This window comes from Panulirus ornatus, chromosome 10 (assembly GCF_036320965.1).
Source record: "Panulirus ornatus isolate Po-2019 chromosome 10, ASM3632096v1, whole genome shotgun sequence".
Lineage (NCBI taxonomy): Eukaryota > Metazoa > Arthropoda > Malacostraca > Decapoda > Palinuridae > Panulirus > Panulirus ornatus.
The window spans coordinates 4,550,001-4,573,128 of NC_092233.1; the positions used below are offsets into that span (position 1 = coordinate 4,550,001).

Consider the following 23,128-nt stretch of genomic DNA (forward strand, 5'->3'; position numbering starts at 1 on the left):
TGACACAGACATGGCAACTACCGTACAAATCTCATTTAATAACTAATGACACAGCTTGTGCATGGCAAGCTGTTCGTGAGGGCGTTAGCGTTAATATTTACGATACTCCTCTTCTTCACATTTCTTGTTGTCCCTTGCCTCATTCCTTGAGCCATCCTTGAACCTAAGCACCAAACTTGGTCCCGTAACCTGTCACCTAAACCTTTATGAGGCGGTGAGGCAAAGGAGGGAGGGGAGGAAGGCCTCATCAGAGGCACTAATCAACCCCCTCCCACAACCCCTTGGGTTCTCGACCGCTAAGGTTCTAAAGCCCACCTCTAGAGGGGAGTGAGGTAGCCCCCCCCCCACCTCAATTCCCTCCCCCACTTCAAGGTTCTAGAACCCATCACGAGAAAGAAAGGAACGTGAGATGAAGGAGCCCCTCATTATCCCCCCCCCCCCCCCCCGCCCCCATCACCTTCCATGGTTCTAAACTCCGCCACCAGGTGGAAGGCAAAAGGTAAACAAAGCATAGAAAACGACGCTCTACCTCCCGGGCCAGGTACTAGACATATATCCTTCAAGAAAAAAACGAAATAATCTCACGAAATCATGTCGGGAAAATGACTTCATCAGCGCATATCATGAACGCCATTATACATTCAATTTTAAAAGATATTCCATAAATAATACTTCCATTAAACACAGTTTTTGGGGTATGAATTAATCTTTCTCCTTCAGATCAGTGAGCTACGAAGGTTAACGGATCAAGATGACTTCTTGACGGCTAGTATGCGCACAGCTGTTCACCCAGAAGACATATGAATCCTCAATTAGGAATCTTCCTCCCTGCATGTAAGTAAATTATCTCGATTGAGGAAGATGGAGAGGTCTTATACACTATTTTTTTATCATTATTAATTTTCATGTGTACCCCCACGCCAGGGAAGTACATTTTTAGATATAGAATATTCATCTAAATGGGTTGAGACTTTATACACCAGTGAAAAAGGAAGAAGTAGAGACAACATACAAATTGAGACACTGCCAAAAGGAAGGGATAACGCGTAGTGCTTACCGCAGGGAAATCTAGAGTTACGACTAACAAGTCGTGCGAGTTACATGGACAAAGTGTTATGTATGAGATGAAGAGATTGTATGCTTGTGGGCTGCATGCCAGCAGCCCACGTATACAAAGGAGTTCAAACAGCATCAGACCACTGGATCCTGTCGAAGCTATTTATGATAGTGGAAGATGTTATCAGAAACGTAAAGACTAGTGTGGTAGGAGTAGAGAGGCATACAGAGGATTCAAAAAGAACCTTCTAACAGTTTATGTATCAAAGGAGACGCAAATCTAGTTAGTCATGGACGTAAAAATAGTTACCAAGTCTATTCTTATGTATTACTATGAAACACTCTGATTGGTAGATCATTCCATATGCTAACAAACCTGTTGGGAAGGAAGTAATTCGTCTTATTCGAAGCAAATCGTTGGTTCACGAGTTTGTGTCCATTTTTCCGAGTGAACTCAGACGAATCAAGCCATAAGCAGATTGTTAGATCGAGATCATTGAAGTCATTGATCATTTTGAATACCTGTATTAGATCACTTCTTAACCTTCTCTTTTCTTAGCTAAATCAATGTAAGTCGTTTGGTTGGCTCTCATAATCCTTGTTTCTCGGTCTGGGAATCATCCTTGTAACTCGTCGCTATACTCACTCCATTTTCTTCGTCTCTTTGAGACAGGGTGACCAAAGCTGAACACAATAATGAAGGTGGGAAAGCACCACTGAACTGTAAGAGTAGGGTTGATTTCCCTAAACTAAAATTCGAAGGCTCTACCTATGAATCCAAGAATTTCGTCCGCCCTTTTTGCTGCTTCTGTGCACTGCGTGCTTAGCTCTAGGTCACCAGAGATTATTACCCTCATGTAGTTTTCTATGAACCTAGTACTTCAGTTTTCTGACATCAGTTTTTCTGTCATTTTGAAGTTGAAGACGTTCAGTTGCAGTTGTGGATTTTTTCTTCATTTTCGTTTCGGTATATTACAGTGCAGCCAATTATGAATATCAGTAATATATAGGAAAGAGAACCAGTCCCAAGACTCACCCCTGTGGCACACCACTTGTTGCGTCTAACCATTCAGATCACTAATCACAGTTCCATGTGAAGGGCCAGTCAACCAGTTTCCTAGCCATTCAAGTACATCTTCGTCTATATGATGTGACGTAATTTTTGCTGGTAGCCTTTGATGTAGATCTTTCATAGATGCCTTTTTGAAAATTTGAATAGATATTAACTACACCTTCATCGTTCATAATGGTCATATAAAAGAAATCAACATAATTTGTCAGCCATAAACTGTTTCGTCGAATACTGTTCTCTAAATGGTTTAACATTTCGTCGCACATGATGGTTGCCGTACGTTTTCTAAAACAAAATGTGGTTGAGAGTTCTGGAAGGGTGTGTTGAAATAGCTTTGATATATAGGGAGAATGAGTGAGGAAGGATTGGAAAAGAGGATATATGTGTCAGAAGTGGAGGGAAGAGGGAGAACAGGGAAACCAGATTGGAGATGGAAGGATGGAGTAAAAATGATTTTGAGTGATGGAGGACCTTAACATGCAGGAGGGTGAACGGCGTGTGCGGGATAGAGGGAACTAGAACGATATGATATCATACAAGGGTCGACGCACTATCAATCGACCTAACCAGGGCATGTGAAGCGGCTGGGGGTAACCATGGGAAGGTCTGCGGGGCCTGGTTGTGGATAGAGGGCTATGGTTTCAGGGGTTTGCATATGACAGAGAATGGGCATATGAGAAAGCGGCCTCTCTTTGACTGTTCCTGGCGCTACTCGCTAACGTAGCAAATGGCGAGCAAGTATGAAAAAAAATTAATATACATATACGAGTATATATTACTACAAACACCAGTTCAGCACACCGCAGGCCCCTAATGCCCACGATAATACTGCCACAGTAAAGACACCGAACATTTACTGCTTAATTACCCTGCTCTCTCCCAACAAAGACACACACAGCATCACTGCACTTTATGACCCACCCGGTGGACGTGGTCGGCTTCCTGAGCGCGGAGGGAGTTTTTCTTGAAAGATAAAAAGGATTCTACTAGGGCAGAAAGTGCGCAGGCAGCGAAATGGAATGTTTCAGGAGCTATACATTTTTGAAGTTTGTTGGTTAAATCTCATATTCGTATGTTCAAAAGTCAGTGAAATATAAACAGTGGTACTACATCATAAGTTGTTACGCTGTTAAGATGTGATTCATTACAATGTAATGAAGATAAGGATATACAGCAAAATATGAAGTAGACTTATTCGTTTCTCACAGAGAACGAACCAACTGCTATTGTTCACCCTCAGAACCAGTAGGCAAGGTTGTCATGTTCGTTCACATGTAGTACCAGGAGTAAGAACATATTGGTCGTTCATATACTGCTGTTGTTGGAATACGTCACGTTCGCTTAAATACAGTTGAATTGGGTAAGCGACCTCGTTCGTAAACATACATGTTAGTTCACATGCAGTAACGGGAAGTAAACACGTCATGTTCCTTCACACAGAGTGCAGGGAGGTAAACACACAGTGTTCCAACTGTAATCTGTTACCCGGCCAGCCAGGACTTCACCATTCAATCAATTCAGACACAAGCCACAGTGGCTATTTACGTATCTGCTGAACGTAGCCACTGTCGCTCTCACTGGTTAGATTTTCGAACTAAATCTCTTCAAGATTATATATCATCACATATAGCTAACTAATGTTACTTTGGGTGTAATTATGCTCGTTCAGGTTATCAATTGTGTTTTTATAAGTAAAACAAACAATGTAGACTGCGTTTGCCTAACAATTAACCTGAGGAAACTTTCATAAACATGAACTAACCTATTTTGCGATATTTACCTTTAGTTGTTTAAGTTTGTTGAATGAATGTTTAAGATACAAATGATATTTTTTATCAAAATCATTACTTCATCTTCCTGAGATAAATTTAGTGGTACCGTTTTTGCCATTAATTACTCCTATGGGCCTCTGTCCTGGCCATATCGTATCGTACACCGTTGTCTGCTCTATGGCGATTTCCGGTAACTTGACCTCCGTTGTCGGGTCCACAGGACGGGTACCATTGTATTGTTTCATCTCTATGGATCTCTTGACGAATCTAGTGTAACAAATGAGCGCTGGTATTATCAGTTAGTCTTAGAGTTAACTGCACATTGTCCTTATCGAAAGAAGTGTTTGTCTAACTGACATATGTAATTTACTTCCACCGAGCATTATACCCACTGCCCAGGTTAGACGGCACGCAGGGCGATCTGGCTAGCGCATCTTGATTTTCAACGTGAAGTATGAGTTCGGAATATCATCTGCTTAGGATGGCGGAACAGGAAAAGTTGGCGTTCCAATAGAGCTTGCGGCTGTTACAGTTTCATGCCTATTTTTATTTTTTTTGCGCGCGCGCGTCTACCAGTTTTGTCTGTTGCGGTGGATCCATGAGGATTCCACTTCGAAGAGCTCCATCGCGTACCATGGAAACGAGATGGGAAGGCTTGAAGAAGTCTTCAGATGTTTCCTCAGGGCACATCTGAAGTTCAGCCCAAAGAAGTTTTGTCCGTAATGCGGGGAGACAAGGTAGCTTGGTCGTGTGGTGAGTGGCGGCCGACTCGCAGGCATCGCACGGTTTCAGGGTCTGGCCTAAACCGTCCAGTGTGGGGGAAGCTGTGCAGTTTCCAGGGTCTCGGTCTATAGATCGGACGTTTTGACACTGCTTCAAACGTATTGTGCTGTACAACACACAGCGTGTTGCTTGCTTTTGAATATATCATTTGTTGCTAAAAACGTCTTTGTTGAGGAAGATTTCTTTATTGAAAATAACAGCGTTTCTCTCTAGCGGGCTTTGTCAAGCGACCGACAACACTACACCAAAACAACTCTTTTGGCATCGCTGTCTGTGGCTAGACAAGACTTGCAAGAGCAAAACGTTATTCCTATTTTGCAAAAATCCAGCTCAACAAAGGTCTTTAACATCACTATCGGCATTCCTTGCTTTTGCTTGTGTATCATTACAGAGTGAGGCTTGAAGCCTCATCAACTACTAGGTTCCTTCACACAATCAGTATTAAGCTACAACCGAAAAATCTTTATCCTTTTTAGGTGTTATGGATGATCCTAAGACCAGATACACCCTCTCTGTGGGTTAATCTCGATACTAATGTTATTGGTGGAGGCCACATTCACATTAAAGGCTCTAACTGGGTTAGGAACTAAGGTCAGATTGCAATTAAATAACAAAACTAAAAGATTCTTGGTATCAATGGGAGATTTGGGGATACCTCTGTAAAATTATATCTTTGCCGAATTAAGATATTTATCTATGCAAGATCTAACATTATTGGGTTTTCTGTAAACATGTCTCCTTCCCTATGGATCAAGCAATCTAGAATAATGGTAACACCCAGTCATTTGCTACTTCAACAGTAAATTTGAAAGAAGATACTAAATTGTTCAGCAAGGTAAGAAACGTTTGCAAATTTGAACTTCTTGGCCTAATAAAAATAAATCTTTATACCTAAACCAGATTGCCTTAAAGGATGAGATATCCTTTAGTAATATTGTTTCAAGAAATTCCATATATTGATTACTTAACGCTGGTTAAAGAGAGTTATCCATCACCATATCAAACTGTTGAGCATAATATTCCCCATTAGATTGAGTCATACAGCCTTTGATAAACAATTTTATCAGTTCAAGAAACCTAAAATTTGAAACAAATCAAGCATAATGATTATGCGATATTTCAGAATTTTCATTTTATAATTCTTATACTTTGTAACCTTGAATTGAGCTTAAGCCATAAAGAATTTCCTTTGTATCACGTATGCAATTTGACAATAAAGAGATTTATCTTATCATATATCTGTAGAGCTCCCACGATGACCCAAGATTACTTTAATGACGTCATCATTAACAGGGGACAGCTTGTGACCGCACATCCTTGACATCTGCACCTGCAGTATTAGCCCCTCACACACACACACACACACACACTAGACGTCAGCCACCCCTCACAGACCTGACCTCCACGCTCATTAAATACCCGTGTATCACCGCAGCAAACCAGTCAGGCAGTTGGCTCACCACTGCCGCCCCGAGGGCTTCTCCGTCAGTAGATATCGCAACGTGACTCCTGATGTTTCATCTTCCCGGCAGGTTTCACTGTGGTGTCTCATCTCCGACGTCCACCTTAGGCAAGACTTGCGTGGGACATGGCCTCCGCCCGTTACGAGCAGCAGCCACGGGTACATAAGAGGCGGTGAGGTCAGACCTGTGAGGGGTAGCTATTCTCAAAGAGACTTAGAGACATCGTAGCTGAATGTCGCAAACTTCTTCTGACCTTCTCCATGCTGGTGGACTGGACGTTAAATCCGTAAGAGCGGCGCTTATTATGGAAAGGGTCAGGTCATTTATAATTAGAGGCAGCTTTAGTCTACCACCACCGACATGGATTGTAGATGTGAGGGGCTAATACTGCAGGTGAAGATGTATAGGATGTGAGGTCACACGCTGTCCCATGTCATTAAGGTGACCTTGGGTCACCGTGGGAACTCTACATATCCAATAGGTCATCAACTGAAATTTTCGTACACAGGAATGACACGTGAAAACTTGCAATCAAATTCGACTCGGAGATGATCAAGCTTGTTAACCAAATCTATGTTGTTCATGGTAATACATTTTGATGTATTGCCAACCACTGAGCTTATTAGAGAAACTGAATATTTTGATAACTTACACGTGTGAGCCAAATGAACGCACTATTAGTCTCGCTGAATAGTTTGGTTTATATGTTTTGATAAGTCCGTACATAAGTGTTAATGAAGGAGACAGTGTTTAGAATCATTACCTTTCAACAACTTCATTTGTTTATCAAAGTAAGAATTGACAGTGTCTAGGGGATTTCTTCTAAGATCAAAGTATTTTGTATCTTCACATAAAATAGCATTCATTTTTGACAAATAATAATCTATCTCCATGATCACAACTGTAATATCCTTATCTGCTTTAGCTATATGTAGATCACTATCTTTCTTCAAACTGAATTATTTAGAGCAGCTAGCTTTGACAAAGTAACATACACAACACCTTTACAATTGTTCCCATCATCGTTAAATAATTCACTGTATTTCATTCCAAATTACAAACCTATCTTACAACATCAACGCTGTTAAATTCTTTGTATGAGTAAACAAAACTAATGCCATAACCTAAGATAGACAAAGTATCCTTCTCAAGTTGTTCATTAAAAAAGTTCACCACAAAGGAAGGGCTTGTGCTCTCAGACCAATTACTATTTTCTTTAAGGTGGTCGTTAACTCGATTCAACTTTCTTGGGAAGATTATTCTGTTCACTTCTTAACCTGGCTTTTTCCACTGCGTCTAAACCTTTTTTAGTTTCTTCTGAATATGGAACATCATCTGAATATATCATGTATGAAAAACCAAAGTTATAGAAGAATTTCCTTAGCAAGTTAACAATGGCTGTAGAAGTTATAGTATTAGTTACCTGAACATCCATTTATTCTTTATAAGAGTTCAGTTACACGAGAATACTTGAAATTAATGGGATCTGCATAATTTATATGCAGTATGAGCCAAAGTTTTCCAGAACACGGCCAACTATGAACTGCCGCCGTGGCTTTATAAGAATATCTAAAACAAATGTGACAGTTCATTGTAACCAATTATACCTTGGTCTATATTAGGTCCCATATCCACTTTCATGCCTCAGATTTCATGCATTTATGTCATTCTAACCAAAATGTAAATGTTACAAGATTATATGTCTCAGTGTTGCAGAGATTAGAACTCTATTTCTGTATAGAATTACATCATTATTAAGACTGATATCGGACTCAACTGACGGTATTTCTGTATAGAATTACATCATTATTAAGACTGATATCGGACTCAACTGACGCATACAAATACAGATGAAAGTTATTGTTAAACTAAATTCTATACAAGAAATCAATTTAGTTAGAATTGCATTGTAACTTAGGTGTTTGATAGTTTGAAAGGAAGTATTGTTAGCCTCAAGTGACTCAACAAGGTGAACATAATTGCAAGGATACTTGATTCATAATCACCATTTATGGTCTATCTGATGTTACACCACTGATTCTGAGAAGGAAAGATATCTCATGTGTTGCATCACATAATGTAACTGATTGCGTCAACAACTTCTTCATCCACTATGATTGATATGTATATGTGTCAACGTGAATAGATCCAGTAATAAATGTCAAATTTCATATACAAGTTGAATTTCCTCTTTCATTGTGCAATTTATGCGATAGGACGCCAGGAAATTTACGACCGCTTTGGGTAATTTTCTTTCAGTTATACCGATAAAACGTACTTCAGTTTCTCTAATGAAGACATTTCATCGGAGAAAACGAATCACGCCAATATTAGAACGAATTTTACCTTCTAAATTTTCTATTTTGACATACATGACACTTGGAAATTTATAAGATATAATTAGATCGTTAGAAATTAGCGTAGTCCACTACAGAGAGAAATTAAATGGCTGGTCAATGTGACGGTGGAGGCAACGGAAGGCTGGTGGGGGTTCGGCCGTAAACACGTAAACACGATTTCCAGAAAATTCCCAACATTTAACCAATAATGGCGGACAGTGATTGGGACACCGTGACTGTTCTTCGCAAGAAGCCCCAGAAATCGTCACAGCTCAAGAGCGAGCAGGTAGACTCGAAAATCATAAGTGTTTTAAGATAGAATTGGGGATGTGATGTGGCCGCGCCACTTCCGTCCGCACTGACAAGCCTTGCTTAGCCGATGCTTGACACTGTTTCTTTCATCTACCATCTTCTGCTTCTCGATCATCCTTTGTTGCACTAAACTATTATATTTTTTGTCATTTCAGCGGGAGGTCACTTACAGGTTTTCCCGTCAGACAAGAACAAAGCCAAAGGCCGCCAGGCATCCAGAACCCCATTGTATTGAATATTGTGCCCTTGCTTGGTGTTAGGTTTCATCGATATTTTAAAGTATTTAGTTTAAACTCATAATTTAAGAAGGGTAGAGAGGACGATAAAGTCAAGTAAACGAAATAATTTAAGCTTTCACTTTAAATATATATTTTCTTTATTCATACATCCATAAACAATATTCAATTTCCTGTAAGTTTATACCCCCCCCCCCCAGTGCTGGAATCACCTCAACGTAGTTGATAGAATATGCAAAGAAACTGTGATTATGTAGTGATGTCGACATCATTAGCATGGGATATATTGATGGAAGTGATTTTATTCTGATGTTGAAGTCTGTATCTCAAGGCAGAGGATACTAGACATGTTTTCATGAGTTAGTTTTAGTTAAACGATCAGATTGGTATGTAACAACTTTGTTCCGAAGAAATATTGTAGCATAGAGCTTCTTTGTGCAGTCAGCTGTGTAAGTGACTGTACCATGCATAGCTTTGAAAGACAATATTAATTGACCAATGAAGTTCCGTAAATTTTTTGATGCTGTAAAATGTATTATTTTGTATGGATAATTATGTTTATCAGAGTAATAGATTATGATGGGATGATTTTTTTTATCCCACAGAATTGAATAAGGGGATAGTATAGAGTTATGTATATTAGGAATAATATATGAATTTTGATGTAAGGAAGTAAAACATAAAATCAGCTGAACCAGTAAAAAACCATTCATGCTTCCCCAAAACCTACGATTTCGTAATATTTTTTTCGACAGACTTGAGTTTTCTGGGACTATATGTTCTTCTCTGGAATTGTTTTTGACACTAGGGATTTCAGAGCATAGGATTTTCCTTTTTCACGCTTGAAACCCATCTTTTGATGTTGAAAAAATCATTGGTGTTAGTGTTATGAGGGAGACAGAAAATGCAGGATTAAGAAATAGATAGGTGATGTCAGATACCAATTAGTGTAAAACATGAAGACAGCCTGGCTATTATAATGCTTCAGTTTATTGTGGGTTCTTTTAATAGTGAAATTTCATCATTCAAATGTGTACTCCACTAAATTGCCATGATTCCTTCATTATGGATGGTTGACATTGAGTTCATGTGTCTCTGAAGATATACACATCTAACACTATTGGGACAGATGTGTTGCATAAATTCAAGCTCTAAATTTATGTAGACATCTGAACTTACCCTTCATGTTTGCAGAACTTGGATTCATTTGAATCCAGATGTTACAGCATGTGGCAGTATGCATTGGATTGAGTAAATAATAAAATGGGCATTTTCTATACCAGCAAGTGTTCTTGTATTATAGCGTCATTTGGTTCGGATACTTATCGACATGGATTGAACAAAGCACTGTAGAATTTGAAAAAGCACCAGGTGAATGTTTTTGTGAGCTATCCATAGGGTGGTCATTATTCTGATATCCATGTGTATAGTGCAAGGATATTAGGCATCATAGGCATCCCACCTGGATTTGAGTGAGTCTTACAAATGCTTTACTTACATTCTCAACTGGTAATTTTAAGTGTTTTTATCTCATTTTTCCTTCTACTTCAAAGACTAGCCTCCCTGTACAAAGACTAAAATTGATGGAGTTATAGGTGCCACACCAAAAATGTCATACCCTTTATTCACTTTAGACATTATATAAGGATTCCATTGATACCAGGATTATTTTCTATCATTTTTCCTCACATCTATCCTCTACAATTTTACCCAATATATGCTGAATTTTTAAAATTACTTGAAAACCAAGTGAATGTTATGGTCATGCTTTGCATGCCTATGTTGGCCATTGTTTGTGGTTCATCCCAAATTTGACCATGTAACATTACCCACCAGACATTGATATATTTTGACTAATATTGACTGCCATAGTGAAAAGATTTTGAGTGATTTGCAAAGAATCAGTTGTACAGAGGTCAAGTTATAATGTATTAATCAGAAGTGGGGAAAATGCACTACATAGGAGTGTAAATTTGTTGGATGAGACTGTACTCCCTTCCGTCAAGTGACGATGTTACAGACTTTTCAAAGGTAACTTTTTCACCTACTTTGTAACCACAATGTGGAGTCCAGTATCACCTATGAGTGAGGATAATGAGACAGTCATATATCAGTATTCTGTTTGTTATTTCCCTTAGACATGTGTTGCTGTCATCAGGAGGCATGAACAATGTTTCCATATATGCAGTGAATCTGTCTTTATAGGTTATTGATCCGAGGCACTTCATCCTGATTGCGATATATAGAATTTTTGATTCTGTATGGGCTTTTGATTCAGGTTAGGATTTGCATGCTGAATAGATTCCAAGAATTGAGATGAATTGTAGTAAGCTGCAGAAAGTTATGTTCCCATTGATTGCTAATCATTCAGAAATCATCAGTATGAAACTGATTCATTCTTAATGTACCATCTACGAAATTTTAGAGGAGATGGATTTGATGTGATTCTTATATAGATGAATTTGGTACTTTTGTTTTGTGTATGTTTAGCTCCTTATGCTATTTATTATCTCCTTACGCTGTTAATAGTTGCTGACAGCAATCTTATTTTCACCTGTATTATGAGAATCTGATTATTATCATTATTAGTGTTATTATTATTGTTATATTTGATCATCGTTTCCCACGTCAGTATCATTATTTATTTATTTATTATTTTGCTTTGTCGCTGTCTCCCGCATTAGCGAGGTAGCACAAGGAAACTGACGAAAGAAATGGCCCAACCCACCCACATACACATGTATATACATACACGTCCACACGCAAATATATATACCTATACATCTCAACGTATACATAAATATACATATATACACATGTACATGATTTATACTGTCTGCCTTTATTCATTCCCATTGCCACCCCGCCACACATGAAATAACAACCCCCTCCCCCTCGTGCGCGAGCTAGCACGAGGAAAAGACAATAAAGGCCACATTCATTCACACTCGGTCTCTTGCTGTCATGTAATAATGCACTGAAGCCACAGCTCCCTTTCCACATCCAGGCCCCACAGAACTTTCCATGGTTTACCCCAGATGCTTCACATGCCCTGGTTCAATTCATTGACAGCACATTGACCCCAGTATACCACATCGTTCCAGTTCACTCTATTCCTTGCACGCCTTTCACCCTCCTGCATGTTCAGGCTCCGATCACTCAAAATCTTTTTCACTCCATCTTTCCACCTCCAGTTTGGTCTCCCACTTCTCGTTCCCTCCACCTCTGACACATATATCTTCTTTGTCAATCTTTCCTCGCTCATTCTCTCCATATGACCAAACCATTTCAAAACACCCTCTTCTGCTCTCTCAACCACACTCTTTGTATTACCACACATCTCTTACCCTATTATTACTTACTTGATCAAACCATCTCACACCACATATTGTCCTCAAACATCTCATTTCCAGCACATCCACCCTCATCCGCACAACTCTATCCATAGCCCACGCCTTGCAACCATATAACATTGTTGGAACCACTATTCCTTCAAACATACCCATTTTTGCTTTCCTAGAACTTTCGCCCCCTCCCCCACCCTATGATTCACTTCCGCTTCCATGGTTCCATCTGCTGCCAAATCCACTCCCAGATATCTAAAACACTTCACTTCCACCAGTTTTTCTCCATTCAAACTTACCTCCCAATTGGCTTGTCCCTCAACCCTTCTGTACCTAATAACCTTGCTCTTATTCACATTTACTCTCAGTATTATGATTAGTATTATTAGTAGTATTATTATTAGTATTATTATTATATTTGATCGTCGTTTCCCATGTCAGTGAGGTAGCACCAGGAAACAGATGAAGAATGGCCCATCCACTCCTATACACATATATACACATAAACGCCCATACACACACATATACATACATATACATATCAACATACACACATATACATACACAGACATATACATGTGTACACATATACCTATTCATACTTGCTAGCCTTCATCCATTCTTGCAGCTACCCTGCCCCACAGGAAAGAGCTTCACTACCCCCTGCTTCAGAGAGGTAGTGCCCGGAAAACAGACTTTTTAAAAAAAGGCCACATTCATTCACACTCAGTCTCTGTCATGTGTAATGAACCGAAACAGAGAGTCTGATATGTGTTATTGTTTTTTGGTACTTGTACCTATGATGGGAAAAATCCTCCCTCTCAAGCTATGGAATAGATATTTTTTTGGAAAAAGGTTAGGTAATAGATTATCATTATTTTAGACAAGTATGTAAAATCTCAGTTTTGGTGAGCTTGTTGAGGATAATTTATCTACAATTATTTTTCACGTAGGAACTTTGCAGTTCTTTAATTCAGTCAGCCAGTATATATTTTACTCCTGTTTTTCATCTGTTCTTTTATGATTATCCTTGTTTTATGCAATAGGATATAGTATGATGTCATTGTGTACATAACTTACCATATGTACTGTAAACTGAGTTTAGATCATTTCTTTGTTTGAGGCTTTTGGGTGGAATTTCAGTCGGCTGATGCATGTTTGCCTCATATTTTTCATGTATCATTTCTCAATATTTTCTTAAACTATGTTGTATGATGAAGCATTAACACCAGTAGTGTTTATCATTGTGTACATAACTTACTCAAATTACTATAAGTATACTATGAATTATTGCTTTATAGGAAAAGTAGGTGAGCCAACAGATGTTTGTTTACCTACATGATCTTGAAACTGCTCTCAGATGGTGTCACACAGATGTCTGATGGGCATGTTTAGATAGTGTATTAAAGGGAAGCTGCACCAAAAGGGATAAACAAACACCTTAGATTTATTTTACAGATGCTCATCATATATAGAAGCAGTCAGGAGATTTTTGAGAGTTCATTTCACATATCTGTAACAGAAGAATGATTTTCATAGAACACGTTCATTTTGTGGCATTAATGCAGTTCTTGTTAACAGACTTTCAGAATATTGACAACTGTTATTAGCTGATTTTTTTTTCACCATAATAGTGTCAAGGGCAGTTATGTAGATAATTTGATTACATTTTACAGATGTAGTAGGGGATTCTGAGAGCAGTTGTACCCTCCCTTTCTCCCAGTATCGCTGACTTCAAAAACTGTTATAGGTGAAACGATGAATTTTGCTTGTTAACATTTTTGTATTTCTTTATCAAAGAAATGATTGGGTACTAACTCCATAGAATATTCTTTTTATATAAGTGACAACAGGGAGAATGATTTTGAAGATAACTGCTCAAATGAACCATTACAATAATGGACAAGACTTTTAATACAACGTCCAACCCAGGAAAGAATCATATCATATATCATTTTAGGATATACCCCCACCCCCTGGCAGTTGTGCCTCCAAATCTGTCTCTACAATCCATCAACTCTCGAGAACAGTAACTCGTTGAAAATTGTGGATGCTAATACTACCACATCTTAGTAAAATGCATGACCCATTTATTAATGACAGCTGAACAATTGCTTTTCTGCAGGCCATGGATATAAACTTTGTATTGTTTATGGTAGTTAATTTACAGATGTATAAGCAAGAAAGCAGATTCCTGTAGCAAAGTTTTTAGGCTTTTAGTTGTAACTTTTAGACTAAACAGTAACACATTAGGGTGTGTATTTACCAAAATAACATGTAATTATTGATTTTTTATTCTATTGCTTTCATATTTTTCCTAATGCTTTCATCATAGACCTCTAGGCCGTGTTGCCTATGTTAATGTCTTGGGAGGGAGAAGAAAAGAACTTTCTTCCCCCAGTCCTGTTCTGCTTCATCTTGGTAGAAGAAAACTTTTTCCTCCCATCTTCATTTCTACTACATCTCCCCTACTTCATGTCTTTCCGTACAAGCATCAGAGGCAGCATTTATTCTTTACGTTGGTATTTCCAAGTGGAAGCAAGTAGTAACTGCTTTTTTTCTGTGACAGCCAGATCACGATACAGAATTAAGATGTGATTTATGTTAAAGTGCCAAGTACTGGACACTGCAGGTGTTTAGAAATCATCACCATCAAAAATATTGGCTTAGATCATACATACATCGCCCAGTTTGAAATATTGGATGGATATCAGTAAAGCAAAGAAATATATCTGCAGATATATTTAGGGGGCTACTTTTTATGCTAAGATTTTTACAAGTTTCAAATTCTGTTTCTAACTCAGGTTTTGTCCATTCAGTGATTAATAGTAATTTTTTCTCTAAAGGCAGTGAACCAAGCAAGGCGAAGTGGGGTGCAAATAGAAACCACCGCCAAATGTAAGTATGCCATACACTATACTGAATAAGTCTGTCTTCTGAAGAATTCTTAGTATTGCCTTCCTAGGTAACTCGGACATCAGTCAGTAACCTGAAAACCATGGAATGTCACACATTTACAAACAGTCTGATTATTTTGTGACTCCTCAAGTTGACCACATCTGCTTGAATATAGAATGGTGACATCTTTTGATTATATGATTACCGTAAAACTTAGTAAGAGATCGATCTTAACGAGTTGAGTTTCAATATCTAGAAAGTTTAAAAGAAATATATTTTGTATTTAATATTAACTTTGAAAATGAGAAAAAAATGAGAAACATAAGTTGAACTCTGGCTTTGAAAATGAGAAAAAAATGAGAAACATAAGTTGAACTCTTTTGGCCGAAGATTCGAAGAACTGTTACCCTAGAAAGCTTACTAAAGCTCAGAAAATGACAAAATGATTGGTATGCAACTTACAACAAATTTTTCAAGTGGAACATGATGTGGTCATCAGAAGCCAACATGATTGTTGTAGTGTTACCAGATATCATGTTTCTAAAGATCAAAGTAATTTTCAGACTGATGCATAGAGTATAGAATTTGATTTATATTAGAGATGTGTAGTATTTGAAATAGAGAACAGTTTATTCTGTATTCCTCCAAGAAATACCCTGTACTTTACCTTTGAAGACTGCTCAGACTTGATACTAAAGAAACTTTCCTTTCCCTATTAGTTAATATGGTTATTCTCCACTACAGTTGAACCCTTTGGATGTGCATATTGATGTGATGGGTGTACGTCATCAATGAGACCACCATTTAAGAATGAAAGATTGTGAACTTTTTATTGCTTCTCAAGTTTTAGAAAATCCTTGAGTTTCCCATACCTGGCTCTTAATTTCTTTAGAAAGCATGTTAGACAGTGAAAAATATTTTTTAATCAGAATTGATACTTTACAGCCAAATTCCTTTGTTGTGTCCTTTTATTTTTCGTCATAGGTATGAGTAAAGCATCATAAACTTATAGAAAAAACATGTTATTCCTACTTAGAAATTTGAAAACACCAATCAAGGTCATAACAGGTGTTCCTTATTGATAATACTAAGGAACATCCATGTCTGAGGCCATTAGAAAGAATGGGAGTAAACTTTTAAGTGGAAGAATCAGAGTTGAAGGGATGCCTGCCATTTCTTATCGCATCAGAACTTTGTAAGTCATTAGAATATTTCATTTTAAGGAGCAGAATTATACACAGTAGGTATTCACAGAACATGTTCTGATGTTCATAACTTAACTAATTTATGGTCAAAGCCTGCATAGTGACTGCATAGGTTACACCTGACTGCTAAGTGTTTATCATTCTCATTACCACAGGTGTCTGAAAATGACAGCACTTACAAAGTTCTGGTTTTCATTATAGATTCAGAGAAAATAGAAGATAGCTGGAGAAAGGAGAAACTTTTTCTGACAGCTGCAGATTACAGTCAACTGGTACATCCAAAGGGTTAACAGGGGTTGTATTTCATCTCTGAAGCACTTGTACCCCTTATTATTTGCAGATTAGATGTTTAACTACATTTTCACTAATTGCAACATTTTAGTCTTAGGTAGAAGGTGATAAAAGTGAAGCATGTTGAATATTCTTGAGAAGTACACATCCTCATGACACTGGATAACGGTAGTTAGAATTGTGTTGTAGATAGAACTGGTAGATGTTCACACATTAGCTTTGAGTTTAAGCTTCTTGTGTTTGCTTTCATTATGCAGATGTACAGTATGATAATGACAGTGCTTGGGAATAACAACAGTCTGATTATATTTTTGTCTGGGTTGTCCTTGTGTTATTGGACAAGTCTAACTCTGCAGTATCATATTCTTTGTTTAGAAATTAATATATTGAACACAGAATTAACTCAATCATTGTTAGAAATTAAAAATCTTTGCCAGGGGAAAATACTTCTTTTTTACTTATGCAAACTTGTCATTACTTTTTTCATTGCCCACATATGTCACTCACTCTGCCATCTTCTTTCACTCTAATGGAAATTTTGAACTCTAAATTTACATGTGTAGCCTAACATTTAGGTTAACTGCTACAGTGTATCTTGAAAGTGAATAAGCTTTATTTCCATCCTAGATGGAGCTGCAAGCAACAAGCAGCATGGTACATCATTGAACACAGCCAAGCTTGACCGTGAAACTGAAGAGTTAAAGCATGAAAAACTACCACAAGATGTAGGCAGGCTTATCCAGCAAGGCCGTCAGGCTAAACAGTGGACGCAAAAGGATCTGGCCACTGTAAGTTGATTTTTCATTGAAATGTTCAGCTTTTTAAGGTGGTTACTATGATGTATGTGATAACAGTGGAAGAAATAAGTGTTGGAGACATTTCAGACAAATAGTTTGATTTAAATAGTTGGATGAGCTTTGACAAGGAAATCAAAATATATATGGATCTGAAGAAAGCATATGATAGATAGATAAAAGGGAGCTGTCCCCGCATTTCCGAGGGACGACGGAGGAGAGAAACTCCCTTTTATCTCCAATTTTAGAGTATTTTGAGGGATGAGGCTTGCCCAATGCTGCATTTATATTAGATATGCTTACTTTTTAGTTATCTTTGTTTTATATTTTTAAGAGTAGACATATTGTAAACACTTCCAATTACCTTTCTTCAAATGTTTATACAGTGGAGTGAGGATGGGTAAGGGAAAGTTGGTTAGAGTGCTCTTTCGCAACACTGGCGTTTATCGTATATCCTCCAAAGCTGTCGGAAGGGTGCAATTAAGGGTAGGCATTTTTTTTCTGGAGGATTGCAATGCAAGGGCTAAAAAATATATGAAATAATAGAATTAATATAAACATAACCTATATAAATTCTTAATTTGTTGACAATAAACTAACATCAGTCCTAAAAAATTATTGAATTGTTATTAGGGTGATAGTTTAATTCTTTCTATTATCTCTTTCGTTGTTTTGGAAGGTATTTGCAAATCGAAATACTTTTATTTGAAATACAAGTATGTTTGTCATTGTTCTTAACAATATAATCAGTCAGTGGAATGGCAATATGAAGAATTTAATAATCAGCTAAAGCTGGATTTGAGCAAAAACATATAGGCTCAATCAAAATTTGTGCCAACAATCACAGTTACTCTTAGGGGTCAAGTGAAAATAGGTAAATCTAAATAGATAAATGTTGGGTCATAAATTGCTTAATGCTGAAAACAACAAAAAATGAAATTTGTCGGTTAAAAAGTCATTCACAAATTAGGAAGTTGTGGCTTGAATTGAGGCTACAAAAACAAGGTATGAACCAGGATTATCTAGATACCTTGCTACACTATCTGTCCTTCTATTTTATATTTTATTATACTTTTTTGCTGTCTTTTAGCGAGGTAGCGCAAGGAAACAGATGAAAGAATGGCCCAACTCACCCACATACACATGTATATACATACACGCCCACACAGACACATATACATACCTATACATTTAAACGTATACAAACATATACATACATATACATATATACACATGTACACATTCATACTTGATGCCTTCATCCGTTCCCATCGCTACCCCTCCACACATGAAATGGCACTCCCTCCCCCCTGCATGTGCGTTAGGTAGTGCTCGGAAAAGACAGCAAAGGCCACGTTCATTCACACTCAGTCTCTAGCTGTCATGTGTAATGCACCAAAACCACAGCTCCCTTCCCACATCTAGGCCCAACAAAACTTTCCATGGTTTATCCCAAATGCTTCATATGCCCTGGTTCAATCCATTGACAGCATGTCGACCCTGGTATACCACATCGTTCCAGTTCTTTCTATTCCTTGCACGCCTTTCACCTTCCTGTATGTTCAGATCCTGATCGCTCAAAATCTTTTTCATTCTATCCTTCCACCTCCAGTTTGGTTTCCCACTTCTCCTCATTCCCTCCACTTCTGACACATATATCCTCTTTGTCAATCTTTCCTCACTCATTCTCTCCAAGTGACCAAACCATTTCAATACAACCTCTTCTGCTCTCTCAACCACACTCTTTTTATTACCACACATCTCTCTTACCCTTTCATTACTTACTTGATCAAACCACATTACACCATATATTGTCCTCAAACATCTCATTTCCAACACATCCACCTCCTCTGCCTAACCCTATCTATATCCCATGCCTCACAACCAATATAACGTTGTTGGAACCACTATTCCTTCAAACATACCCATTTTTGCTCTTCGAGATAATGTTCTCGCCCTCCACACATTCTTCAACACTCCCAGAACCTTTGCCCTCTTCCCCACCCTGTGACTCACTTCTGCTTCCATGGTTCTCTCCTCTGCTAAATCACTCCTAGAGATCTAAAACACTTCACTTCCTCCAGTTTTTCTCCATTTAGACTTATCTCCCAATTGACTTGTCCTTCAACCCTACTGAACCTAATAACCTTGCTCATATTCACATTTACTCTCAGCTTTCTTCTTTCACACACTTTACCAAACTTGGTCACCAGCTTCTACAGTTTCTCACCCAAATCAGCCACTGGCACTGTATCATCAGCAAGCAACAACTTACTCACTTCCCAAGCCCTCTCATCCACAACAGACTGCATATCTGCCCCTCCCTCCAAAACTCTTGCATTCACCTCCCCAACAACCCCATCCATAAACAAGTTACCTATCTGTCTATCTATATTTCTGATGTCTTCCCTTCTGAAACATCTCCAAGGGGTGGCCACAGCAGTAGTCTCAATAACTAGGGAACTCCAGTGCCACTTCTTAGCCTTTAATACCTCACCATAATGGGTCACTGGCAGAGGGCAAATCAAACTCTGTGTTTGCAGAGGCTGGAAATCCCCCCCCCCCCCCCCTTTTTTTTTTTTTTTTTTTTTTTTTAATTTTCCAAAAGAAGGAACAGAGAATGGGGCCAAGTAAGGATATTCCCTCTAAGGCTCAATCCTCTGGTCTTAACACAACCTCACTAATGTGGGAAATGGCAAATATGTGTGAAAAAAGAAAATGTATTTTTTTCATACAATTTTTTTTTTTTTTCATAATGCTTTTCTGTATGTTGTTACCTAACTCCAAAACTGAACTATTTAGAGCAAACATGTCTGAACATGAGCACATACTAACTTTCACCCGCAGCGTAACTGTATTGGTAACCAGTACAGTCTTATATTTCTGTGTGATTTTTTATACAGCTTTCTTCAGTAGGTTCTTATTTAACGCATGAACTGAGAATTACGTAGATATTCGTAATGATGATGTGGAAAATAGGTGATAGAGATGGAAGTGCCATGTGGCATACAAAAGCAAGTGACTGCTGGGAAGCTAGCATAGTTCTCAATGCAAAACTACCAGTAAGGTGAATAACATTTATTTTTATGTTTTTTCTTGACAGTTCTATTTGAGATGTTCTTATGCAATTCAAGAACTAATTGTTATTATTTAGATATCAAATAATAATGGAGAAAATAGGAGGTAGTGTTGTCACAGAAATGCAATCAGTTACTGGGAAGTTAGCTTTGCCACTGCTAGAAACTTTCGACATGTGCTCAGTAAATAAAACAAGTAAATTGTATTATTTATATATGTTTATTTTTACAGAATTTTTCTGTTTAGGTCATTACTTATGAACTAAGAAGTATTTAGATATTGAAAAAACAACTGAGAAGATAGGTTTTAGAGATGGGATAACAGTAGCATACTAATGCTAACAGTCACAGGGAAACCAGCTAAGCACTTACCCTGCTTCAAAACATTCAACTTATATTTGGTGAATAGTATGGTGAATTGTTATTTGTTTAAATGTTTGTTACTAAAGTTGACAAATTAAGTTTGAGTATAAAGTGCTTTGAGTATAAAGTGAATGATTAAGAAGTGCTTTTATAAAGTGAAGAAGTCCATGTTTCACTAACACACTGGGCTTGGGTTAAAGATGTGAGTGAGTAATGTTACAGAAGCTGTATGTACCTCACCTGCCCCATTAAATTGTGAATTGAATAATGATATGAGACATTTCTCATTTCCATTGTTAACTTAACCCCTCTGGATGCATAAGTTAACTTTACACATTTGATGTACAATTTCCAGAAATTCTTAAAGCATTCATTCAACAGAAATGTTTGGCAGCATTCGTATTTTTGGAACGGCATATGCAAGGTTTTTTCATTGATTCTTAGATGCAGTAAATATTTGGGAACCATCATGTATGTTAAACATCTAAGCATTGAAAATATAAATGCAAGCATCCTGATATATATGCAAATATATTCTGAATAAAGCAACTTTTTATGGGAATGCCTTGTCCATGATGGGAGAGGACATAAATATTAACATCAAATGGGACACCTGTCATTATATCATTTCACTGATTTTTTGCTGTTCTGATCTCCCTGCAGCACATTAATGAGAAGCCGCAGGTGATCCAGGAGTATGAGCAGGGCAAGGCAGTGCCAAATCAGAATGTCCTCGGAAAAATTGAGAGGGCCATTGGTAAGTATTACCAGCAGTGTATGACAGAATTTCTTTGTTTCCATGTAAATGACTCTGGTTATAGGTAGATGTCCAGTCATTTGTGTACAAAATGTTTCATTAAACTGATGAAACCATTGGGATTGTAAAATGACGTGTATCGTCTTGATATATTAAAGCTACCTTTTTAGGAGCTTTTTGTTTTCAATACAGTTACCGTACTTTTTCCAACCTAGGAGTAAAAACCAGAAAGAGATTTATTGTAAAGTATCAGTTTTAAAAGAGTCATTTATTAAAGAACATTGTACCTCTGATTCTTGGAATCTGTGCCACAGAACTTCAATGCATATCAACCTATGTATTGAACCAATATTATACATACTGTTATGGGTAATAAAGATGTGAGAATCCAAAGTAGGAGTGGACCTTCAACCCTTATATCTTGTATGATTTGATAGATAGAATAGATATTTGGGTGTTTATTTTCAATGTTTTGTTATATTATCTGGCATCCCTTTTTTTTTTTTATTAGAAGTCACTCACTCAGAGCCCTTATTGGGTTTTCAATGTTGTTTCAGGATTGCGACTTCGAGGGAAGGAGAAAGGCCAAGCCCTGCAGCCTCCTGGAAGGAAGAAGTAAGGAGAATCAGACCTCTTTACTTTTCTCTTGCTTCGTTCAGGAGGCTTACACCATGCAACTGGGCAAACCTAAGATGTGCAGCTTAATTCTCTAATTATTTGGCAGATTAGGGCCCTACAGAAGTTTTTTTTCATCGGTAATATGCTTGTGATATTGTCATTTAGCTTAAAACAGATGTTTAATTCTCTGTAGATGGAAGTTACTGTTACTTGTTAATACTGGGAGCATATCCTACTTGTGGAAAAAATGTGTTACATTAACTAATGAATTTTTAATGCTTTAAATGCATTTTTAATTTCCCAGCTAGGAAGTATGTTATGCAATGAAATCTTTGTTGAGGGTTTTGTTGGCTGACCACATACTGCAAATGCATGTTAACTTTCTTGAGATACAAAGTTATCATGAAATAATTTGTTTTAATAAACTCCTTGACTCCTTCCATGAGAATTTATGGAATAGATATTTGAGATTGTGACCACCATCCATTTCATTTTCATAAGAAAGGTAATGGTAAATTATGGTGAAGTTATTTTACTTGTGTTCTTGGCCACTCTGCATACGTTTTTGTTAAAACCTTTTTCCAATTTTCTATGGTGTATGCTAAATAAAGACCATTTAAGTAGTTGCAGGGTAGTTTAGTATTACCTTAGTGAAGAATAATTAGCAATATTGCACATATTAAAAGATTCAACATATTTTAATCTTGTTTTGCATCTTTATCATCACTTATACAAAATATTATTGACA

At 37.5% G+C, this 23,128-nt stretch overlaps 1 protein-coding gene across 1 annotated transcript; it reads left to right on the top strand.

Moving 5' to 3' along the window:
- Window positions 1–8,451: 8,451 nt before the first annotated feature.
- On the top strand, window positions 8,452–23,007 carry mbf1 (multiprotein bridging factor 1). The gene is made up of 5 exons (XM_071665413.1): window positions 8,452–8,771; window positions 15,224–15,275; window positions 17,399–17,559; window positions 21,669–21,762; window positions 22,320–23,007. The coding sequence occupies exons 1-5, from the start codon at window positions 8,694–8,696 to the stop codon at window positions 22,379–22,381; spliced, it is 447 nt and encodes a 148-aa protein (XP_071521514.1). The 5' UTR covers window positions 8,452–8,693; the 3' UTR covers window positions 22,382–23,007.
- The last annotated feature ends 121 nt before the right edge of the window (window positions 23,008–23,128 follow it).

Bases quoted from the DNA above. Each gene is read 5' to 3' on its own strand.
- mbf1 (XM_071665413.1), top strand. From the start codon at position 8,694: ATGGCGGACAGTGATTGGGACACCGTGACTGTTCTTCGCAAGAAGCCC. The intron at 8,772-15,223 runs GTAGACTCGAAA...TTTTCTCTAAAG, and splicing joins CACAGCTCAAGAGCGAGCAG to GCAGTGAACCAAGCAAGGCG. The intron at 21,763-22,319 runs GTAAGTATTACC...ATGTTGTTTCAG, and splicing joins AAAAATTGAGAGGGCCATTG to GATTGCGACTTCGAGGGAAG.